This window comes from Primulina eburnea, chromosome 16 (genome assembly GCF_022965805.1).
Source record: "Primulina eburnea isolate SZY01 chromosome 16, ASM2296580v1, whole genome shotgun sequence".
NCBI classification, from domain to species: Eukaryota; Viridiplantae; Streptophyta; class Magnoliopsida; order Lamiales; family Gesneriaceae; genus Primulina; species Primulina eburnea.
Genome location: NC_133116.1, coordinates 573370 through 597212, shown reverse-complemented (window position 1 = coordinate 597212; position 23843 = coordinate 573370). Strand labels below are relative to the sequence as shown.

Genomic DNA, 23843 nt, shown 5'->3' with positions numbered 1-23843 from the left:
CATATTTTATCTCCAACTTTCATAATCATTATCGTTAACCAGATGATAGTATATAAACTGAAATCAGGTAAGGTAGTTCCGTAGTTGGCAAGCATGCAGAATAGAACAGGGTCGCGAAAAACACCGTCCATGTTTTCTCACACACGTTTAGAATGTGGTGTAGGCTTTGTTTAATGTCCAAATCTATGAAAACGTGGATTTCATATGCCGACAGATAATAAAGTACGTAAATTCCCTTTGAAATTAAACGGGCCCTTTCTACCTGGGAACGACATGGTGTCTGGTGCCCCACTCTCATCAACCACCAATTATCGCATCACATTAAACTTTGACCTACAGATATTTTATAAAATTATTAATTAATTAAGAAACTCCACTCTTCTGTGCATAACATCGTAAGAGTGATAGTAACTTGTATTTCAAATTTTTTTGATTTGATTTAATATAAAAAAAAATCAATTTGTGATGGATTTTAAATATAATCTTTTCGAATTCTTCTTTAAATCAAATTCTTTTTTTCAAATCTAATCCATCAATCCCAACGCACATTTTTAAACATTCGACTCATTGCTACTTTTTTAAAAAATAAAAATGAAACATGGAGTGTCTGTAATCATGCGAGTACAAGAGTATGTTTCTTGTGAGACGATCTCACGACTCTTTATCTGTGAGACGGGTCAATCCTATCGATATTCACAATAAAAAGTAATATTTTTAATAACTGATCAGATAAAAGATCCGTCTCATAAAATATGACTCATGAGATCATCTCACCTAAATTTTTGGCCGAGTACAATCGATCGCTCACTAAGTGAAGTACATGGCTTCAATACTGATATGTTGGAAGTATTCGAGTCAAAGTATTTCATAAAATAAACTGATAAATTACATGTGAATATTATTGATTCAACACAATATCTTAACAGAAAAGTAACAACTTAATCAACCTATAAAAGGGATTAACAACCAAATTATATTAATTATGATAATATTTAAATCAACAGGGTGATTTATCAGCGAAATCTGGAGGAATTAGCGTCCGGGAAAGGCGACGAAACGTACTCCCTCACCTCCCTAACAATCACATCCCAAAACCCCACCGGCATACCTTCCATCCCTGCCGTACTCTCTGTCATCCCAGCGCCGCCGCACATACCGGGCGGCGCTAACGACAATGACGTCATTGGATCATACTCCTCAAACTCGTAGCTTGCAGAACCGTTTTCTTTTCGATTTCATTGGCCTCATCCATGCTCTGTTTCTGCAGACATCTCCTCTTCAAAGTTGAATTCCAGTGGTTCTTAACAGCATTATCAGTCCTACCAGGGAGCAGTCGTGCGATGGTAGCCCACCGGTTCCCGTACTTCTCGTGAGCATCCAAGATGGTCTCATCCTCCACGGGTGAAAAGGGTCGGTGCTCCACATCTGGGCTGAGCTGGTTGCACCACCTCAGCCGGCAAGATTTTCCCGACCGGCCCTTTATGTATTTGCTGATGAAAGACCAATTTCGGGCTCCATAGCGCTCCACCAATCTGGTCAAAATCTTGTCTTCCTCCGCGCTCCATGTGCCTTTAATTCTCTCAGACTTTTCGCCATCTGGCAGAGTCTTGATCCCGTACGAGTCCGAGGAAGAAGAACTCGTCGACGAACAACTGTTAAATCTCTCCATGTTTACTTGTTGGTTGATTGAATGTTTGAGCGGAGAGTAGAACGAGTGGGAGAATACAGAGTGTGCAGGAGTTTATATAGATGGCAAGCTACGAGTATTTTAGAGATGGAAAGGGCAGTAAGAGGATGCATGCATTTGGGGCGTATGGGTTTTTTAGGCCAAAGGTAGAATACATGCTGGAAACTGCCTTCTGTGAAGCAGGACTCAATCATGGATATTATTATTATTATTAAATTTCAAAAGATGGATGTAGTTTTTTCTTTTATTTTTAAAAATCATAATTTGAATAATCTTTCTTATTTAATATACGAATAAACAAAAAATATACACATTGTTGGTTTAATTTACCACGTATTATTAGTGACTAGAGAGCCAGATTAAATACGAGGATATATATATATTTTCCAGATTGGTGAGGATAAATATGACGCCGATTTGGGATTTATCCCAAATGTCTTCGTCGGTTTGTCCGTGAAAGTTTATTTTGCAATATAAAGACACGATCTTGTGTGAATCTGAAGGAAAATACAAAGTCAAATAATGAGACACCAAAAATGGCCAACTTGAAGCTCTCGATTCCGTGACGTGGCTCAACGGAACAGTCACGCTGTCCAACCTATTTAAAGTTTGAAAATAAGTTGAGGACATTGAGACCCCGATGCCTATAAAATTGGCTTTACCTGTTAGAACTCGAACTCGAGCTCTAGCTATTCTGAGAGAAATTTCGGAAGAAACCAGCTATTAGACGGTTCAATTAGTCTTTCGTCCATGTACCCAAGTCAAACGAACGATTTGCATGTCAGTATCACTGCGGACCTCCACTAGAGTTTCCTATTGCTTCGGCCTGCTCAGGCATAGTTCACCATCTTTCAGGTCACAACAGATATGTTCACTCAAACTCTTCCCAGAAGATCAAGGTCAATTGGCGTTGCACCCCTCCAGAGAGAATATCATGCCAGTCAACTTCTTTGTTCCTTACGGGTTTTCTCGTCGTTGACTCGCACACATGTCAGACTCTTTGGTTCGTGTTTCAAGACGAGTCGTACCGTCTAAAATGATTATTTGTAGAATGACTAAAATAGGTTTAATGATTATTCCTCTGCCCGTACAACAATGAACAATATCGGATATTAATAAGATAACAAAGGACCGAAATTAATGTTTCTCAATTTTATTATTTGCTTTTAGTGTTGAAAAATATCAATAGATTAAGATAACAAAGGACCGATTGTCGTTTTTTGAACTTATTTTTGGATCAAATTAGATTAGGAGGATCTAAGATTCTTCATTGGAAGACAAGGTCAGTTACCAGTCAGTTTTATGCATGTTTCTTCATGAAAACTAAGAAACATCGATCGTTTGATTCCACAGTATCAAGCTCTAAAAATCTATCAAGCATTGAAGGATAAAGGATTGCCCGTGGCGCTCGTGGAACATGAAGGAGAACAACAACATGGCTTTTTGCCAGGTACTTCGTGTGTAGATTGTATTTTGATAAAGAATATGGCTGGCTGAATTATTGTATATTTGTATGCAGAAAATATAAAATTCACTCTGAAACAGCAGATATTGTTCTTTGCCTGTTTGATTGGATGATTCGAGCTCGCCGATGAAATTACTTCAATTAATATTGACTGAGGATATCGTGCAGCGTTTCAGATACGAGAAATATCATTTGTACTTATTTTACATTGTATTGTATTTATGAAAAACATTATTTTCATTTTTTGAATTGCTGATAATATCGACCTTTATGTTTTGGTGTCCATTTAATTTGGACACATGTCAGATTTCTTAATTTTTTTGTCTCCATATTCAATATTCATATATTAATAAAATTATATTCATCTTATATATTTTCATAGTATTATTATCGAGAATATAATATAGGTTTCTTTTTAAAAAATTGTATAAATGGAAAAACTGTGCAAGTTGACAATTATACTCTCCGCTTATGTAATCGGGTTAGGCCACGACATCGAGAAGGAAGTATGCCCCTTTTCTTGATGAAAAAGAAAATTGTAGAATTATTACTCATTCTTTAATTTATTTTTTATAGAAAAAAGAATAATTATTATTATAGAGGAGGGGAATTAATCTGCTATTCTAGAAGTTGAATACCCGACCTTGACTTATTTCTGAATTTAATACATTTATATATATATCGATTTGTCAAAGAAGAAAAGTACTCGATACTATTTTTCAAGTTTTTTTGTCAAATTAATTTTTTTTAAAAATATAATTCACATTAGGTTTTCATAATTTAACCATCTTATAAAGTGGGTAATTATTAATTCGATCTTACGAATAAAATTCATCGCTAAATGTCTGGCGTATTAATATATTTTGCATCATAACGTGTAAACCATCGAACTATTAACTATGATATAATTATATACTTGATTTTTTTAAGAAATTGAGAGTCAATATTGGAATAAAGTGGTTAAGTGTAAGCATCATTTCATTTTTTTTTAAAAAAAGTTCTACATTGTTAAGGTCATGCTGATATGTTATGTTAAGTTTGCCTACACGTCTTCCCAAGTTTCATAATGGATCTCTTAAATAATTTTCTTTACAGAAAATAATATGATAAAAGTAAATATATGGACAATAAAATAACAAACATTTAATCAGTTTCAGCACATATATACATATTTATTTATGTTGAATCAAATTTTACAATTTCATATATATTGATTTATTATCATTATATTATATATTTTTTGCAATCTCAATTTACGAGTCAAACTTTAAGACAATCGAGTGATTAACACAACAATAATAATTATAATAGTTATGCAAGACATTGTCTTGAACATATGAAATTAAAGAACAGGTTTTTTTGTTTTGTTTTTGGACATTTATATTTTTTGAAACCAGCATTTCCAATTGATTTCTATATGTGCAAACTTTTACATTGCAGAAATTTGTAAACATTTCGATTTCCATAATAAAAAAAGAAAGTTATAAACATTTTAAAAAAATAAATAAACGTGAAGCCGAAGCATACATTATATTACATTTTTATGTAAAAATGAAGAGGTGTATTATTATTGTAATTTGATATCATTTACGTGAGAAGCCAAAACCGTTGGCCAGAGCATGGGCGGCGGGATTGAACGCCAGGCGGCCCAGGATCCCCTGCTTGTACGGCAAGAAAGTCTTCTTCTTCAGATCTTGAGAAACCGCCCGGTTCACTGTGTAATGCAGCTCGTGGGCTGAAACATTCCCCTTCCTCTGACCGGGACTGTCTATCGCCCTGAAGCTTGAGTGCATGTACGCCGCCGTGTGCTTCTTCAGGTGGTCTTTCTCGGCCGCGCGTCCCTCTGATGCGCTGCGGAGCAAGAAGAAGTCCTTCAGTCTCCATTTCTTGCTGCCTTTATAAGATGAACAAATCGTTGAAGAATTCTTTGCGTTATCAGATTGCTGCAGCTTCTCGTCTTCCCAGTATTGGTATTCGACGTCTCTGATGGGAGAAAGTGAACGTGCGGCCCTTCGACTCGAGGACTTTGACGCATTAACGGCGGTCTTTTCTGATCTTCCTCTTTGAGTAATTTCAGCGGCGGCGTTTCCTTTGCTATTCTTCCTGCGAGGTCCCTGGATTTTCTTCGTTGCCACTTTAGGGAGCTGATCAACCCTCACTGGCCGAGGCTTCAAACTCAAAGGCTTAACCACCCCACCATCAAACAGTTCTTCAGCAGAGAGCTGTGACGCAGTTTCCCATTCTTCGCTCACATAAAAAGAAAAATCATCTCCGATCAAACTCTTGGGAGACGATGATTTCGGCACCGTCCCGCCACTTCCAGCCACCACTAAAGCATCAAAATCTTTATAAAATTGAGAGAGATGAGAGGGGCTGGTGGGAGCACTGAAATAGTATTCCCCATGTGGGGAAGACCTTGCGCTGTTGAGATCGAAGTCCGAGGTGTGGGAAGGTAGAATCACCTCCATGTTCGCTTCGCTGCGGTCCTGCGTATGGAAGGAAGGAACTTAGGTTTATATCAGTAGAGACGAGCATATATTGTTGACTCCAAATATTAGCCGTCTTTTATTACTTTTTTTACGCTGATCATTTCTCTCTTTTATCCGTTTTAGTATTATTCCCTCAATAACAAAATATTATAATATTTTAATTTGTTATTACTTATTTCACTTTTAAACGTGATATTTATGTTAAATATCATTTGCGCTAGCTAGCTAGCTAGAGAGAATAAGAAAAAACATATAATATTTGGACATGAAATTTGTGATTTCAAATCAATTTATTAGGGAAAAATGTAATTTAGTCTTTTATGTTGTACAATCTCAGTCTTAATCCATTATTTTTGTTTTTGGACAATTTTAGTCTTTTTTCTGACGTTGCACCAATACAAAGCTGATGTGTGTAGTGCATCCTAGATATTAAAAATGAAAAATGGCTAAAATGACCAAAAATAAAAATATACATGACTATATCTGAAATTCAATAACATACCGGACCTAATCTCAAAAATTGATAAATGCATTTTTTTTTCAATTCATTAATTAGACGTAAAAAGTTTGAGATTATGTAGGATTCAATAAATTACAATGGTAATTTGTTGATATTGATGTATATTATACATGAAACAAAAAAATAGAAGTCGATGCATGTGTGCTTCAACTTTTGAACAGCTTAGTAGTATTTTCTAGATGCATATATCGTGGGAATTTAGTTGCATGTCTGCCAATTGGAATAGCGGAATGATGAATGAGCAAAACGTGGGAAACAAGATTGACGGATTTTTTAATTTAATCTAATTGTCTTCGTGAATTGTTTAAAAGATGTATATTATTAAAAATAACTAATTACAAATATGTCAAAAGATGATAATAAGAAAAACAGATAATTACTCAAATCAGTTTTCAATCACATTTTTTCTTATATTATATATATATATATATAAATAAATGTATATTTAGATAGTTTTTTTTATTTAATTTCTAAAAATAGCTTACTTATTATACAAACAATGCACACTGATGACGACCGTCTAGAAGCGACAGAGACTCGTGAATTATTTGTTCGTTTCCCTTGCTACCAAATTTTGGATTTAGATCCTCTACTGTATTGAAAACACAACATCAAATGCAGATCACTTTTTATACTGAGATAATCACATGATCATTTCGTTTAATCTGACAATTTTTTAAATTTATCTCATATGATGTGATGTCCAGAAGATGATCATGTGATCATTTCGTGTAAGAAGTGCACAACATCAAGTGTTGTATTTTCAACATATTAGGGGATCCAAATCTCATTTTTCGTCGTTATCATCCATTTAAATTATTAGATATGCAAAATATTAAAGCAATATACATATTTAATTTATTAATCCACATAACTCATCCCTTACCTTAATATTCATATTTTTTTCATGCAATATTTTTACGCCGGTGTAACTTGAAATTCAATAGTTAAAATCTAGAGTGTGATGAAAGGAAAAAAAAATATTTTGAAAAATAATTTTCTATAAAAAACATTCAAACTTTATCAGCTGATGACTTATAATATATCTAACAATAAGATCACAAATTTATAACCATGATTTGAATTCAAGAGTCAATTATAACAAATCTCTTTACCAAATAAAAATAAAATAAAAATAATTTGGACAGTTTTCCTCTTTCCTAATTGGATCTCTAGAGTTAACCTATTTAATAATAAGTTATATCTAAAAATGTCAAAATGAGTTAGATTCATATGATTGACTCATCGTACCATATATGATAAATGAGTTAAGATGACAATTGCTCAACCCAACAAAATGACAGGAGTTGGCTAGCTATAACTTAATTCCAACCCGCCCAATTACACATATAACTAGCTAGATTTGTCCCACCATGTTTTCTTAACCCGCCAAAAATACCGCTTCGCCTAATGACGGATTGCGACAAGTTGTGGTTCGGCTGGCTCCTTAGACCAGTTTGAAACCTCTAATTATATTATATATATGCATTTTTTTCCTCAAAAATGATATTAAGCAATTTTAAGCCACCCAATATACGAGTCAAAGAAAACTTCAGTAAGAGCAAACGTTGTTTTCCATACTTTTTATGATTCAATTTTTTTAAAAAATATTACATTTCAAATCATTTTTTTAAAATTTAAAGACAAGCATATATAGCCTGTAAGTAATTCTTAGTGAGCATTTGTGAGTATATTACTCGTGACAATTTAAAAGCACATATAATTAGAATTCAAAAGCAATTAAAATGACAGCATAATCGACAAAAAAAATTGCAAAAATTATTTTTTAGAAAAAGTTAGAGCGCCTACTCTAATTAATGTGACTTACTAAAATTTTATAATCCAATGGTAGTATTAGCATATCGAGTGTATCTTCTTTCAATAAGATGTTAAAAAGATATTTATGGCCTGAAAACAGCAGAAGAAAATCCCTTTGGCATAAGCGTTGCACATAAGTATCAAATAAATATCCTCTCCTGTAGGAAATAAGACTATACACGCTGATCTTTTGTGTTGTGTGGATGGTTAAATATCAAATGAAGTATTATCTGCCTTGACAAAATTCCCACGTGTGCATGGTTTTTCTTAACAGCTATCAACGAAATATTCAAACATTCTCTTATTCATGGAGTTTCTTGATTTAAGGAATTTGTGCAGGGATTATACTCAAACCGGCCCTGAACCGTATGTGCAAGCGTCTAAACAACCTTTCAGTTCCTAATTAACTTAATAGAGACAAAAAAATGCCGCTGCTAGAACGTACTGTGGTCAAAAGTTAGCAGGCTGGGCAGCAAGACGGTAAAATTCAACTCTCAGACCTCCTGCACTTGGCTGTGAACTTTTAAAGCTTCTAAAATACAACTAATCCACCTGAGAGAAAAAAAAAATCTACATGTTGAATTAGCATGATTTACAGAAAATCCAACGATATTGCTTATTCACTGCCATTTCTGAGTTCTGATGCAAGCAATAAAACATGGGATTTCAGTAATGTAAACATGGAGTTTATGCTATAAATGCTCATACAAAAAAAATTACGTCATTCTAATAGTAATTGTTACGGTCATCCGAGTCTCAGTCATAAACTAGATCTGTCAGTTCAAATACTGGCTCATTTTACTATATATATTTAACTTACACATGCATGCAAATATGATAGTCTTCAACATGTAATATATAAAGACTATAGTTCGCATAGAATGAGTTAAGGCACATAATTTCCCAAAATAATCCAACAGAATGGAGGTTACCCTTCAAAACCAGGATTTGCTGGGAAGTATACATTCCTGAACCCCAATTTGTTGGCAGCTACTGCAGTAGTCTCCCCAATACAAGCAACAGCATTATCCCACCGTGGTGATTCTGGCAATACACTAAGCCAAGCACTGTTGAAGAACAATAAAGCTTAAACATTGTAAATGAAAGGAACGAACAACAAATGAAGGGTACAGAACCTCGAAAAGTTTGATCTAAAGTTTTTTCAACTGGCTAAGCAAGAAGGAAAATTAAAAATGCACTGCAATAATAAGTGAAGGAGCTTTACCGCAGAGCAGAAGGTGATGCTACTGCAACAACAGGAATGAAAAGTGCCTGTTCTAAAGCCATAGGGTCCACGTATTTGACAGGCTCCTGAAAAAGAACACCTCCAATTAGCATCCTGTCATGATAACCAACTTCGACCTGCTCAATTTTCAAAATATATCAATAGTAGCCATCGTCCTGATGAACATCTCTCGCCCAATAGTATCCTTCCTTTCCACCAACTGTCAAGTTCTCAACATTATAAACTAACCTTCTTAAATTTATGACACACCCAAAATATCAGTGAAGGAATTCTAACGGACATGTGGACTTGTGCACTTCACAGGCATTTGATAATGGACAACAAAACTTCACATCTCCGCATGTTAAAATTAACGGTGCTGAATGAGATTCAAAATACATCAGTTTGTCATTCAAGCACTGCATAGATGGTGTAAGAAGAGATAAAAACCGTTGACGGATGAGTAAAAACAAGTTTAGTCCTCATTTACAAATGTGGAGAAAGGGGAAAAAAGAAAGCTTATTTCCAAATGTCAATCCAGCAGCAACCAGCAAAAAGAACAGAAACTCGATATACCGTGTCATTATCATTCTTCAATAAGGAGGGGAGAAGCAGAGTATAATTTAAGAACTGAAAAGTAAGCTGACAATATCAAAGCAGGACCCATACGGTAGTGTATGTATTCAGTCTAGTAACCTCAAATCCACGCCTTGCAAGGCCCTCCTCTGAAATAGAAAAACAAGACCAGAAACCAAACAAATGTCAGTTCATTTCAGTGATACGATAAAAAAAATACAGCAGATCTGGAGAGATTTAACCAAGAAAAGGGAAACAAATACTGATTTCACATGGAGCATTGAGCGCCGTGATCCAATAGCAATTTAAATTGTAATTGTATAATCTTATATTTTTTGCCCCAAAATTAATCATTAACCATGTTTTCTTTCTTATCCGTTTAAATGTAAGAGTTTCGATGGAAGTACCATCAACTTATTATTGGCACCTTTCACACAAAATACTTAAATGGAAAATCAACTTTCAAAATTCTGGTACATTAGCATAACCAAACTTTTCAACAAAAAATTTTTCAAGTCACTAGAAATTTTTTTCATAATCTCGACTTCTTAAACGAACTACCTGGAAAAATGAAATCTTATATTTTTTGCCCCAAAATTAATCATTAACCATGTTTTCTTTCTTATCCGTTTAAATGTAAGAGTTTCGATTGAAGTACCATCAACTTATTATTGGCACCTTTCACACAAAATACTTAAATGAAAAATCAACTTTCAAAATTCTGGTACATTAGCATAACCAAACTTTTCAACAAAAAATTTTTCAAGTCACTAGAATTTTTTTTCATAATCTCGACTTCTTAAACGAACTACCTGGAAAAATGAAATCCGACTTAACTTCAAGGCTGATATAGACCTTTGATTCACTATAGTGGTCAAAGACTTTAGACAGTGACATTAAAGAAAACAGCTAAATTGATTGAATACTCTAATCTAAATTCAGAAATAAGCAATCAAACAGGAATTTCCATTCAGTGGTATTCCTTCTCTACAATTTGACTTCACGCAAAATTAATTCAGTATTTACACCCTCATGATTTAATCAAACATTCGCATCGTTCTTTATTTTAAATAAGCAGGGAACTCAGTTGACTGATTGCTTTTTGCATCACTGTAAATAGAAAATCAAATATGAAAAAAAAATTCATATAGATCTCAGCGGTAACCAAGAATTTTTTTCTTGACCATCACAAGTATAAAACTTCAAAGTAGCAATACAATAAACTATCCTGGTTTTTCGGAACATAGAAACAAATAAGTTTCACTTAAACTATTGTATTCAGCATTCTTGCTGTTATTCCCTTTCACAGGGAAGTTGTCTCGCAATTAGTGATGGGAAGAAGGAAGAGAAAAAGCAAAAATTAAAAACCCGATATTTGAGTACTGACCGATTTCATTGCCAGCTTTTGCTGAAGCAGGATATAAGACGGTGCACCTCGTGTTACCATTATTTGGAAGCTCAGATGCCAAAACTTTGCCAGTCGCTGGATATCATAATAAAATTACTTTCTTTCAAGCTGTGATTTGTTTGGACTAATCTCCCACACTACATTCACATTCACAAGTTAACTTGCCTAAAATGTTTTTCTCTATCATAATTATGGAACTAATTAAAAACCTTTTGATGGAATAAAGGCAACATAAAGACTTTGCGCTGCAGAAGGCAAAATTTTCTCAAAAACACTTGCGGTACCAGCACCCACTACTCCAATCCTAACTTTCGGAGCTCCAGCAGCTCTGTAAACCAATAGCTAGAATTAACGAGCAATACAGCCAACTTACAAAACATGACATTGATATTGCATCACTCAAAAGATACTTGACATTATAAAGTAACAAAACAGCCTCAGGCTTTAAGTGACTAATTCTCTTCAAATTGCTCTAGAAACAATAGAATCTTACTTCCAAGCATGAAGAAAAACCTCACCCGCTTCAGGTGAAGTTATGACAATCCAGTCAAAAAAATTGTCTGCAGCCATAGAAAGCAGAAATCAGAGACTATTCCTACTTAACAAACTTATGCAATTACTTGTACACGCATGTGTGAACTTTGATTTTTTATACAAGGGAACTTTTAGAAGTAAAGTAAAAGAAAATGTAAGAGAAGATACACACATACAAAGAGAGGGAGTGACATCAATATTAGATGTTCTGTGTTCCCTGCTACCACATATAATGGAGTTTTGGCAAGAGACCGAAAGTTAGGAAGATATTATTTATTAATAACATCAACACATTCCGATCTAACCAAACAATTTCAACAAGACTATGTAAGTGATATGATGATATCACTTACGTGTTAAACATGACCAGTTTTCCTCGAGGATCGCAATTTGATATTAGGTAACCCTTTTCACACAGTTTCCACCACTCAGAGTGCCATTCACCATAAATATGGAACAAGTTTAAAAAACCTAGGCATTTAAAGATTCTAAATAGGAATGAATTCCAAATACAGGGGACGACCGCAACAAAAACAGGGGAAAACCCACAAATACTATGTAAGGACACATATTTCCAGATTACCAAAGTAACAGTACCTTTTACATAAAACCAAGGTTCATTGACCACAAATTGAGTAGGAAGTTAAACTAATGTCCCCATAAAGTATAAATTATAACCCCATAAAGCATAAATTATAACATATAACACCAACAATAGGCAAAGAAATCATCTAGAACTCACTGCTCAACACGGAAGAAAGATTCTCTGAATCAGGCAACTGAATATGCTGGATAAGAGGGAGCTCTAGACAGTAAATTCCATTATTTGCCTGCAAATAAAGGAACAAATTACACACACAGCCATATCACAATGAGCTAGCCAAAAGAATTATAAATATCTAACACCAGCCATGATAAATGCTAATCAGTAGGTTGTGACAGCTTGACATTAAGGTACTTTGCATGTGATAATTATCAAGGGAAAATTGGAGCTGTTAAATTGTGCAGTGAAATGAATTCTAGCAGATAATAGAAGAATAGAACCATGATCCCATTTCCTCAAAGGGTGCAAAATCTCTAATGTGTATAAAATGAAAGGAGACAGTAAATTGTCTGGACAAAATACATTCTTAGCAAACATACTTGAGACGCTCACAAAAGTCGAAGCAATTTAGAAACTACGATTCAATTCCTTCCATGGTAGGATTTTTATTTTGCACTTTTTGGAGGTGGATGACATCTGGGCTCATTATGCTGCAACTTTTTTGTTTGCTTTTTTGGTTCAAACCATGCCTCGTTAAGAAAATCATTATGTTTGTCTCGTGTTGAAACTTGAACCACAACATACGTTGTGTTTGAAGCAACATCAACATCACCAAGCATATATTGCTTGACATTTTCGTCACATTACAAATGCTTTTGCATCCTTCCTATTCGATCTTATCTCATTTATGCAGACTAATTTAAAAACTCTGTCCTTTCCTTCATATTTATTGAAACCCCTAAAGCTAATGTTATCTAGTAGTTCCCTGTTCAATAACAGCCCATTGTTTCAAAAGCTTCTTCTCGAAAATCATCCTTCACAAGCTGCAGGGGAAAACAAAAGTTAGAAACATCTATTTCTACCACTGTTCAACAACTAACCCCGCATACAAGTTACAGTAAATGACATCAGTTACACACTTACACTCTTCCGATGCAATGAGTACATAATAAAAGCACACTATTTTCTTCAGCAAAGCCAGAAATTATCAGATTCTTTCTTTCCAACAAAACATCAGTCAAAATTTCAGACAACAACTTAATTAAACCCAACAATGTAATAGGAATTCAACAAGATAAAACATAAAAGAATTACCAGAGCATGAATGAGCTTGCCGTTTTTGCCTCGCTCCCTCGTGACCACAACTTTAGGATTGACAGTTGAAGATAACGAAGCTAAAACAGAACCTACAGCTTTGATTCTTCGGTTTTGAAACTGATGACGAAAAGAAGAACTAGGAGTTGCAGGTGTGCGAACCGGAGAGAGGGTAGAGAAAGAAAATGGAGCCATCGTTTTTCAGAAGAAGAGACGCATTAAGGAGGGCGCTTCCGCGATAAAGATGCGAAGTACATCGATGTTTATATAAGTAAAATTGAACTCATGGCTAACAAATAAAAATTCATTAGTTTTAATATTTTATTAATATATGTAATTATTACTGAACATGTCTCTTATGAAACGATCTCACGGATTTTTATCTGTAAGACGAGTTAACCTTATCAATATTCATAATAAAAAATAATATTTTTGGCATAAAAAATAATATTTTTTCATGGATGACCCAAATAAGATATCTGTCTCACAAAATACGACCCGTGAGACCGTTTCACATAAATTTTTGTAATTATTAAAATAGATTATGATACAAAAAAGTAGTTATTTTAATTGTCTCATATTTAATAAAATTATGATGATATAGATGGTATGGATATTGATTTAAAAAAATAAAATAAAAGAAACACTGAAATTGGAAATATTTATCTTAAAAAAAGGAAATATAATAATTAAAAAAAAAGGAAATATAAAACAAGACGAACCTACAAATTTAGGGGGATCATGAACCGCTCCCCTTTCTTGTTTTCAAAGAAATCCATTTTCATTACTTCGCTTCAGCTGGCAAGGAAGCAGACGAAAAGGAATCCGCGTAACTAGATGTCTGGCATGGAGAGACTACAACGGATGTTCGCCGGTGCAGGAGGCGCTCTCGTTCATCCTCCGCCGGGCTCACCCACCCTCGACTCCTCCGAACAGGTCTACATCTCATCGCTGGCTCTCCTCAAAATGCTGAAGCACAGTAAAGCTTTTGTTACCAACAAGATTTAATACCGCTATACTCGCGTCAAGTGCTCAAATATGGTGAAGCTAGTGTTTTCTGAGGAATATTCGGAGCCTTTAATGCTAGATTTTGTGCGTGTTGAAGCAATTTTGGTTCTTTTGGTGCGTTCGTGATTTACTGTAGGTAGAGCGGGGGTGCCAATGGAAGTGATGGGGTTGATGCTGGGCGAGTTTGTGGAGGAGTACACAGCACGTGTGGTTGAAGTTTTCGCGATGCCTCAGAGTGGAACTGGGGTCAGTGTTGAGGCAGTGGATCACGTTTTCTAGACTAATTAATATGCTTGATATGCTAAAGCAAACCGCAGTTACGGCGTAATTAACTGTGCTGTGGGAGGATTTCTTCTCTCTGGATGATTGAATGTACTGTAGGCTTTTCTGGCGATCAGAATGAGTGAAACGGGATGTGCCTGCTCTAAGCTGAAGGAACTGTATGTCAGAAGAAGTTGGCAGGGTTTTTAATCTCATTGGGAGATTAAGAAGAATACTTAGTAAAAAAAATGGTTCTTTGATCATCAAATTACCCTGGCATTCCATACTAGGTGTACCCTTGATGTTCATAAATTGCAGAAAAAGGAGAATTAGTAGAGGACAATTTGCGTAGTAATTGGTTGAGTTTCCTGCAATTGGAATCACCTTCAATACTTCCATCTTCCAACTTTCTTGGCGGTATTTTAATAATATGCCAATTTTACATCTGTTGATCTATGAATGATTACCGAAGCTTATAGAAAATTGTCATATTGATATTTTTGAGATTTTTCCTTGTCCGTGATGCGCAAAATTGGCATAATCTCTTTTCTGTGTTCCAGAATCCAGATCTGAGATGGTGGCGGGTTGGTATCATTCTTATCCTAGTTTTGGACGTTGGCTTTCTGGTGTTGACATCAATACTCAGCAGATTTTGCTTCTCCCCTATTTTTTGCTTCATATGATTTTTGTCTAAATATAATGGTGGGTTTGAGGCAGAATATTTTTTCATGATGATAAATTTATTTTAACTGATGCACATGCTGTCAATAGTTGCTTGTTTTTCTACAGGTGTTGATTAAATACCATTAAGTTACTGTGATCTGTTAAAAAATAAAATTTATCGTAGCCTTGGTTATTAGCCTTTTATTTCCAATGTTATGAAATCTCATTGCGATCTTTATTTTTCTAATGGGTTGATGGCCTAATGGAATCCCGATTTAAGAATACGTTATGCTCTGGTAACAAGAACTTTCTCTCTTGTGCAGATTTATCTCTCTGCTCTTTCTTTTGCTTCTTTCTTTTTCAGTGTTGTATTCTTTATATTATATAGAATGACATTTCTTTATTATATAAACTGGAAAAAGGATTCCACTATAATAAAATTAGTATGAGTTGGAACTGTCATTTATTTTTCATCTCTAGAATTTGATTTATCCATATTTTAAAACTAAACGTAAAATATTTGTCTCACAAATCATTGCCAACCATTAACCGGATAAATTTATGTGTTTTTGTATCCCTTGGAGTAGTGTATGTTGGGTGGCAAGACTAGCAGATTTGGTGGTTCTTGTGTTGTAGATCCAATCCAGAGTGTTGAAGGAGAAGTTGTAATCGATGCCTTTCATGGTTTCACCTGATTAACCCCCAAACCATGATGCTTGGTCAAGAGCCGAGACAGACAACATCCAACCTAGGTTATTTAAACAGAACATCTCTTCAAGTAATGGCTCAGTCTCTCGGTTTATTTGTTCACTTTGAAGGGTCCTAACTGTTTCTAAATTTTAAGAGTGGTATGACTGCAGGGTCTGATAAATGGTTTGAACGGGCATTATTACTCCATAGCCATAAATTACAGGAAAAAATGCTCCTGGATCTTCACGAGAAAAAATGGACTCAACTCTTCAGCGGTTCGATGTTCACTCAAAACGAATGAGCAGATTGTCCAGGTACATGTCAGGTTTTCTGATTTACATTTGCTCAAGGTGTAGCGAGGAATCAAAATTAACAAATAGAATGCATTTTACTTCTGTCCTTTTTGTTTCCACCAATCATCAGCTGTCCCATCCTAATGAGGAAGGCAAGTGTTCACAGCAGACACTTGCTTCATCGAAATTAGTCATTTTTTCCTTGTCAAACCAATAATTTTATTTTTTTATCTCTCTCCAGGGATGCCGTGGTATAATCTTTACATAATGTATCGAGAACGCTGTGCAGTCATATTTCTCCGAATGCTCATTTAACAGAATTCAAAGACCGTGAATTGGTCAAAACTAGAAGAAATTCAGATATAGAAAATTGCTTAGACATTCCTTCACAAGTGAAGCACTTGAAAAACTTGTCAAAGAGATGAGCTAACAAAAGTTCCTTGGCTAACAAAAGTTCCTCGGCATTTTTCATGTTCATCAAGTTGGATTTCTAAATTTTCGACATGAGGATGGGCGTAACCCACCATCATTTCTGAACTATTGCTAAAGTTGCTGTTAGTTTCAAGCCTTGAAGCATGTGTGCTTTTTGTGGTGGATGAAGCCATGCTTTTGATCAAACTGCATTATTTGCACCGTTTTCCATAGTAATGTACTGTATTGTGTTAATTATCATGTAACATTCGATTACTTTATTATCAACTACTATCTTTTATTGAAGAGTTTTGTAGAAGAACCGTTTAATAAAGTTTGTAAAGATAGTGAGTCGTTCCAATAATCTCGTTCGTGTAACTACAATCACCACCCTTTGTCTCGTTGTTTTTCATTTCAAGTCTCACGAAAAAGCCCATCAAATATTGTTTTACTCATCGAGAAAGTAGCACTCCATTATGCACATCTGTCACATTTGTAAATTGTTATTTTAATTTTATTACAATGCTTGACTGAGTATTGAACCAGTCTTTTTCTTTTGTTTCTTCTTTGTTGTTGGAGTGTCCCAAGGTTTCATCTTGGTGCTTTTGACGCATTTGAGATTTCACAACATTAGCAGCCGACGAACCTAAATTTTAATTTACAATAGTTTATATTATGTGAAAATCATATCAAAATTATATTTGATAGTCTCTGAAGTTTATTCTACATATTATATTTTGTATTGATTTAATTAAACAAATTAGTATCTTAGATTCAGGGGCACGTAAAATTAAATAAATTTGGACCCAGCCAGGCCTGATTATTGAAAATGTTCACAGAGAGAGAGAGAGAGAGTGGACTTATATATAAATTAATTGGAATATAGAGAGAGCGCCTTTTCACAGCTGGATTCCAGCTTTCTTGACGCCGAACAAAAAATTTCCACAACTTTACAATTTTATTCGTTTTTATTACGTTGAAATATTAAAACTCAAGAAAACCAGGAAAAATAGCCGGACAGACGCCCCTACCATTTACATTCTCTTTCCTTGCTCTCTTTGACAGAGAAAAGCGCACAATTATCGATTATCTTGCATCGTTCAAGGTCCACGCCGGGATCTGCGATTTTTATGACTGTAACCCGACAGAAAATTTCGCAATTATTGGCTGTGTTGTACGTTTTTCATTTTTCTTTCCGGAATTTTTTATGCTTTTCTGTTTGTTTTTGGCTGGACCCTTTATTTGTTTCGACGTTTTAAACCTCCGCTCTGTCTACATTGTGTTGGAAGTGGATGTGTATCCGTTAATCTTGGATTATATATATTGTTATCTGTGTTCGTAATTGTTTGTGTTGGTTTTCTGTATGTTGAATTCAAGAGGATCTTGATACGTCGTTTCTAATTACGGCATATGTGAGACGTGGATAAGAAAAAGTGTCCTTTTCATTTGATTATTGCTATTGTTTTTGTGTTCATGATATGATACCTTGTGAATTTATTTAGTTTGACTTGCTATTTTTCTACCTTTTCTTTTAAGATTTGTGTTGACTGGATCAAGTGGAATAAATGATAACAAGGCAAAAGGCATTGATTTGTTGAAAGGTTCTTTTTTTTAAAGGAGAGAAGGACGAAAAACCAAAATCTGAAATTCTGGTGTTCTTCAGGTTGGATTGTGAGACGAGCAATGTTGTCCAAGAGTGATGACCATCATACAGTCCCATTATCTGTTTTATTAAAGCGGGAATTGGCCAATGAGAAGATTGAGAGGCCTGAAATCTCACATGGTCAGGCCAATCAGAGCAAGAAAGGCGAGGACCTGACGTTTATTAAGACAGAATGTGAACGGGTATTAGGCGATGGAGTCACCACATATTCGGTTTTTGCGGTACGTGGTTCTTCTTGTTTTACTTTATATTTAATTGGTCGATGTTACTTGAGCATTGATTGGATAATTGGTGTGAAATGTCACAATTGGTCTTATTTTTCATTTTGTTAACATTTACTGCAAAGCTTGTAGATACTTGGTACTCAGAAATTACGTATTTGGTGGATAATGTAGGTGACAATGACACATTTTCTATTTTCTTGAGAAAAATTGGAACAGACGGGAGTGATAAACATGATAATGGATGCAGTCTCTTATCTCTTCTGATAACTTTGTGAATAATCAAAGTTATGTGTGCTTATTTGGGATTTGTGTGATACATTTCTCTTATCTTTTAATGGAGACAGTTGAATTCTTTTCTTCATTTTTCGGAATAACGTATCTTCTGTCTTTGTTACGAAGGGATCCAAAATGTTATCAGGCATGCGCATCGATCTTTACTTTCTTCTGACAGATATTATTTTTTCCAAATTCTTTCGTGCAGTTATTTGATGGCCATAATGGATCTGCGGCTGCTATATATTCCAAAGAGAATCTCTTGACCAACATTTGGCATGCTATCCCACCAGATCTTAACAGTAATGAATGGATCTCGGCATTGCCCAGGGCTTTGGTTGCAGGGTTTGTGAAAACGGATAAAGATTTCCAGGAAAAAGGTACAGCTATTTCGGAACCAGCATTCATGAATGTTTGCACTTGATGCAAAATGGACCTCTTTTCTTTTGCACCTGTCATCATGGAGCAACTTTGTTTGGGTCTATATACTTTTTTGAAACAGTTTAGGTCTATATTGTTAAACATGCAGTTTTAGTTATGATTATGCTTGTCTGAGCATTCTTTCTAAAAATTTTGAATGTAAATTCTACCCTTCACTTCTCTTCCGATCTATCATTTAGAATTAACACAACCTTTGGTCTTTCTCTCATGCAAATGACTGCTAATTATTGGTCTGTTAATCTAACAGCGCAAACTTCGGGCACAACGGTGACCTTTGTAATAATCGAAGGATGGATTGTAACAGTTGCTTCGGTTGGTGATTCTCGCGCCATACTTGAATCCAATGAGGGGGAAATATATTATCTGTCAGCAGATCATAGACTTGAATGCAGTGAAGAAGAGTAAGTTTTTGTTCTAGGCCATACAAGTACTCTGGATTATATTTTCTGTAAAAATGCTTCAGTTCTTTGATTTTTTTCTTAAATAGGAGGGAAAGAATAACATCTAGTGGAGGTGAGGTGGGGAGGCTTAATACCGGAGGTGGCACAGAGGTATAATTCTTCTCGAAGTAAATTATTGTTGGTTTCACATTAACTATGAGAGAGCACAATGATTTTATATTTGACTGTGAAACGATTCTACTCACTGTAAAATATGCATGAAAATTGACATCAATTTTAATTTTATGAAAATTGGCATCAATTTTAATGTCCGAAGACTGCTGTTTGACATGGTTCTGCTGTGACGTATGCTGCGAATAGCTTGACAAAGTTACATTGTTGGTTATGGTGTGAATGCGACTCATATAGATGCTTTAACTTGAAATTATTATGTTGCTTTTGTTGGAAGTTTTGTCGTTTTCCAAGGGCCAATTTAGTTTTTTCACATGCTTGTCTCTTCGATTCATGTTACATGCATCTATAAATTTCACAGGATTGGGAATTCAGTGTGAAATTCAATGTAGTGTCATTCATTTTTCACATAAATTCATGAACACTTGTTCCGTTATTGTTGAATATGGATTGGGAACTCAATGTGATTACAAGGTAATGTAAATCATTTTGCACATAAATCCATGAACATTTGTTTCATGATGCTAGTGTGCACCTCGCACCTTTAATTATTATATCTGATTTTTCTTTTAATTTATACATAGTTTTTTGAATTTTAATAGTAGATTTCTTATCTGTGCGTTGATTCATTGTAGATTGGCCCGTTAAGATGTTGGCCTGGTGGATTGTGTCTTTCACGATCTATTGGAGATATGGATGTTGGGGAATTCATAGTTCCAGTTCCTTATGTAAAGCAAGTGAAGGTCTGTTTTGAAGGAAAATGTTGTTTTTTCCAGAATTGAAACTTATAACGTATTCGGTAACTGTTCAGGGGAAGAAAAAAAATGTAAAAATTATAGTTTTCAAAAGACTTTCGATTTGTAAAGATTAGAATTGTTGAAAAAAGGCAGCGTAAGCTCATTCAAATTCTAACAACAAAGTTGTTTGAGATTGGTTATTTGGTTACCGTCGATTAAATGTAATGAATATCTAAATTTTCTCCGTAACTATGAGCTCCGTAACTATGAGCTTTTTGGTGGAAGTGATCAATAGTTATGTACATCTGGTCTGCCTCATTTCAATACTCATTTCTTGTCTTGGATATATGCCTTCATTAGAGGCAAACATGTCACACACACAATCTATAGACCGAGTAAAGTAAGAATAGTTGGTGAAATCGAAGATTATTTATGAAAAGAAAAATAAAATTATTATTTCCTTGGCTGATCTTTATTTATGGGAGACTTCCCTAAAGCAAGATCATGAGATTTTTGTTTTCATCTGTTCTTGAAAATTTAAAGAGGTATGGAGCCATGATCCACATAGTTTACAGTTGTGAATGAAAACAGTTTTATGTAAAATGACAATAGTCACTATATTTGCAGCTATCGACAACTGGAGGCAGACTTATTATCTCAAGTGATGGTGTTTGGGACGCATTATCTGCAGAAACAGCTTTTGAGTGTTGTCGAGGAATGCCACCAGATGCTGCAGCATCAGAAATTGTCAAAGTAGTTTTCTTTGAACTTGAATTTTTACTTTGTTTCAGTTTGAACTGACCATATTTGGTGCTCCGATTTTATCCTCCCATGCTTTTAGGAAGCTGTACAGTTAAAAGGTCTTCGAGATGATACTACGTGTATTGTAGTAGATATAAAACCTCCAGAGAAGCATGATCCTCCAAAACCACCTCCAAAGAAGCAAGGGAAAGGAGTCTTTAAGTCTATGTTTCGCAAAAAACCTTCCGAATCATCTTCTCAGGTTGACAAGGAAGACTTCTTCGAGCCGGATGCTGTAGAGGAATTATTTGAGGAAGGCTCAGCTTCACTTTCAGAAAGGTATCTATGTACTGTTTAAGCTCTTTCTATTCTATATACCAGGAGAATCAATATTATCCGAACTAAGGAACTTACTTGAGATTCATTGGGAACACATAGAAACCACTTTGAGCTCGTCTGTTGTAAGAAAAAACACCAGGTGTATGTCCATATCTTGGGAAAAAACTATACCCGTTATCACCTACTGGGATTTCAATGGTTTCGGTTGTTTTTCTGGATTACAGGTTGGACTCGAAGTACCCGATCTGCAATATGTTCAAGTTATTCATGTGCGCAGTTTGCCAAGTGGAAATAAAACCTGGAGAAGGTATATCCATACATGCAGGAACATCTGACCCTAGAAAATTACGGCCTTGGGATGGTCCCTTCCTTTGCTTGACCTGTCAAGAGAAGAAAGAAGCCATGGAAGGGAAAAGATCTTCTGGAGGTATACCTTCTCGTAGTTCTCGATTCTTTTATTCTGTGGAACTTTTAAAAAATTGGGCAACTTAATTCATTTGTGTTTTTTCCAATTTTTCTGTATTACCAGCTGGCTCTAGATATAGTAGTGGGAGTGAATAGTAAATCTCCACCACTTTCGTTCCATTCCTCAAACTTTTTCGAGCAGACCATAATTGAGAAGGCCAACATGTACGAGTAGACAAATTTTTCTTGTGTTTTACATATAAGCTGTGAGGGAAATCCGAACCCTTGTGTGAATATTTGAGACACAACATGATCTTTTCACTTTTGCTTGGTTTGGACTAGAAGATGGAGATTAATGAATTTTGTAGTGATTTGAGTCAGAACCGTTGATGGCAGAGGATCATCTAGTGGATGTACCTTTCTCGAATCAAAGGGACTAAACTCCTGATGTACGACTACTGTAAAAAAATTAGACATAATTCATTTACCCCCAGGGATATATTTTCTTTTATACTTTCACTTCAGTCAAACTGTAGGTGAAAGGTATTCTATTGTAATATTGTCACACGAGAGTTTTATTAGAGTTATTATCATTTAACATTGTTCTGTCCTTCCCTTCCCTTCCCTTCCCTTCCCTAACTGTGGAAGGTATAAGTTCAGAAAGGAAATTTGTTCATATATTATGTTGCACCTTATACATGTATTTTGTGGGTGTTCTTTTGCCATATCACTTTTCTTCAACCGTACTTTCACTTTCTTGAAAAAATTGTTTAATTCAATGCCTTATGTGAGTGGTTTTTTAGGTTTTATTTTTCCTTTTAACAAGATTGGTTTGTTTGTCTTTTAGTATCACGATCTTTGCGGTTTGCACCTTTTGTTTTTTTTATATGTTTTTTGGTAAATTGAAAAAAATTCAAATGTCGACCATTGTATTCATGAAAATTGCTGTCTCAAGATACGTTTTATCGTTTCATGATTCTGCTAATCTGCTTACATGAGTGAATCATTTTCTTAGTTCAATTCTCCCCAAATTTACATATTTTAGTTGACAACTAATGGTGGCTAATCTTTTATCCATGGACATTTCTTTTTATCATCCGCTAGAATTCGTGTTTCTTTCTATTTTTATTGCCCTCAAGGCAGAAAAGTGCAAAGACAGATGCCAGCAAGAAACTTGACATAAGACAAACTTTGCAACCGCATTTTTGTTCCCATTCTTTTATCTTTGAATTATACTAATAATAATAGTGTATATTTCGAGTGGCTGAGTGGAGAACATGACTCTGTTTACCTAAATAATGCCTCTACGATTGAGATGTAACTTAGCAAACAATGAGTTTTCATGTTACCATGGATTCTTGGACCACTGCCTACACTTGTGTGTATCCTACCAATTTCAACATGATATCTGCCATCGTATATATGCTTATCATGATACTCCAATGTTCTCAAGTTCAGATTCAAGTTCAAACTAATCAAATCACGTTGAATGTCAATCGTTTGTTATATTTGAAATCGAGCACGAAATTTTTGAGGGGTCGG

At 35.0% G+C, this 23843-nt stretch overlaps 4 protein-coding genes and 1 pseudogene across 10 annotated transcripts; 2 read left to right on the top strand and 3 right to left on the bottom strand.

The window, feature by feature from the left end:
* Nucleotides 1-986: 986 nt before the first annotated feature.
* Nucleotides 987-1821, bottom strand: LOC140817069 (transcription factor MYB73-like; annotated as a pseudogene).
* Nucleotides 1822-4653: 2832 nt separating this feature from the next.
* Nucleotides 4654-5673, bottom strand: LOC140817037 (uncharacterized). Its single transcript, XM_073176595.1, has one exon. The coding sequence runs from the start codon at nt 5618-5620 to the stop codon at nt 4736-4738; it is 885 nt and encodes a 294-aa protein (XP_073032696.1). The 5' UTR covers nt 5621-5673; the 3' UTR covers nt 4654-4735.
* A 2518-nt stretch (nt 5674-8191) lies between these two features.
* On the bottom strand, nt 8192-13835 carry LOC140817524 (uroporphyrinogen-III synthase, chloroplastic-like). Its single transcript, XM_073177249.1, has 9 exons — nt 13581-13835; nt 12465-12552; nt 11682-11748; nt 11398-11516; nt 11168-11263; nt 9874-9929; nt 9205-9290; nt 8912-9046; nt 8192-8531 (listed from the first exon to the last, which is right to left on the bottom strand). Exons 1-9 carry the CDS (start codon nt 13773-13775, stop codon nt 8474-8476), a joined length of 900 nt encoding a protein of 299 aa, XP_073033350.1. The 5' UTR covers nt 13776-13835; the 3' UTR covers nt 8192-8473.
* A 504-nt stretch (nt 13836-14339) lies between these two features.
* On the top strand, nt 14340-17282 carry LOC140817525 (26S proteasome non-ATPase regulatory subunit 14 homolog). Of its 5 annotated transcripts, none has more exons than XM_073177254.1 (5): nt 14340-14559; nt 14725-15139; nt 15417-16290; nt 16373-16516; nt 16737-17279. In XM_073177254.1, exons 1-2 carry the CDS (start codon nt 14418-14420, stop codon nt 14865-14867), a joined length of 285 nt encoding a protein of 94 aa, XP_073033355.1. In that variant the 5' UTR covers nt 14340-14417; the 3' UTR covers nt 14868-15139; nt 15417-16290; nt 16373-16516; nt 16737-17279. The 5 variants fall into 5 exon arrangements, with proteins under 5 accessions (XP_073033355.1, XP_073033354.1, XP_073033353.1 ...); XM_073177253.1 differs by having other exon boundaries at nt 14725-15266; XM_073177252.1 differs by having other exon boundaries at nt 14725-15266; nt 15410-16290.
* A 513-nt stretch (nt 17283-17795) lies between these two features.
* Nucleotides 17796-22901, top strand: LOC140816713 (probable protein phosphatase 2C 12). Of its 3 annotated transcripts, none has more exons than XM_073176133.1 (10): nt 17796-18080; nt 18570-18790; nt 19275-19446; nt 19755-19908; nt 19995-20058; nt 20715-20822; nt 21444-21569; nt 21658-21896; nt 22121-22323; nt 22426-22901. In XM_073176133.1, the coding sequence occupies exons 2-10, from the start codon at nt 18590-18592 to the stop codon at nt 22455-22457; spliced, it is 1299 nt and encodes a 432-aa protein (XP_073032234.1). In that variant the 5' UTR covers nt 17796-18080; nt 18570-18589; the 3' UTR covers nt 22458-22901. The 3 variants fall into 3 exon arrangements, with proteins under 3 accessions (XP_073032234.1, XP_073032235.1, XP_073032233.1); XM_073176134.1 differs by having other exon boundaries at nt 18524-18790; XM_073176132.1 differs by having other exon boundaries at nt 18443-18790.
* Nucleotides 22902-23843: the final 942 nt, after the last annotated feature.

Coding starts and splice junctions, on each gene's coding strand:
- LOC140817525 (XM_073177255.1), top strand. CDS start 14,418: ATGTCTGGCATGGAGAGACTACAACGGATGTTCGCCGGTGCAGGAGGC. Junction 14,560..14,724: donor CCTCAAAATGCTGAAGCACA/GTAAAGCTTTTG, acceptor GATTTACTGTAG/GTAGAGCGGGGGTGCCAATG.
- LOC140816713 (XM_073176133.1), top strand. CDS start 18,590: ATGTTGTCCAAGAGTGATGACCATCATACAGTCCCATTATCTGTTTTA. Junction 19,447..19,754: donor TAAAGATTTCCAGGAAAAAG/GTACAGCTATTT, acceptor TTAATCTAACAG/CGCAAACTTCGGGCACAACG. Junction 22,324..22,425: donor AGGGAAAAGATCTTCTGGAG/GTATACCTTCTC, acceptor CTGTATTACCAG/CTGGCTCTAGATATAGTAGT.
- LOC140817037 (XM_073176595.1), bottom strand. CDS start 5,620: ATGGAGGTGATTCTACCTTCCCACACCTCGGACTTCGATCTCAACAGC.
- LOC140817524 (XM_073177249.1), bottom strand. CDS start 13,775: ATGGCTCCATTTTCTTTCTCTACCCTCTCTCCGGTTCGCACACCTGCA. Junction 11,264..11,397: donor TGCCTTTATTCCATCAAAAG/GTTTTTAATTAG, acceptor TATGATATCCAG/CGACTGGCAAAGTTTTGGCA. Junction 9,930..11,167: donor AAAAGCTGGCAATGAAATCG/GTCAGTACTCAA, acceptor TTTCTATTTCAG/AGGAGGGCCTTGCAAGGCGT.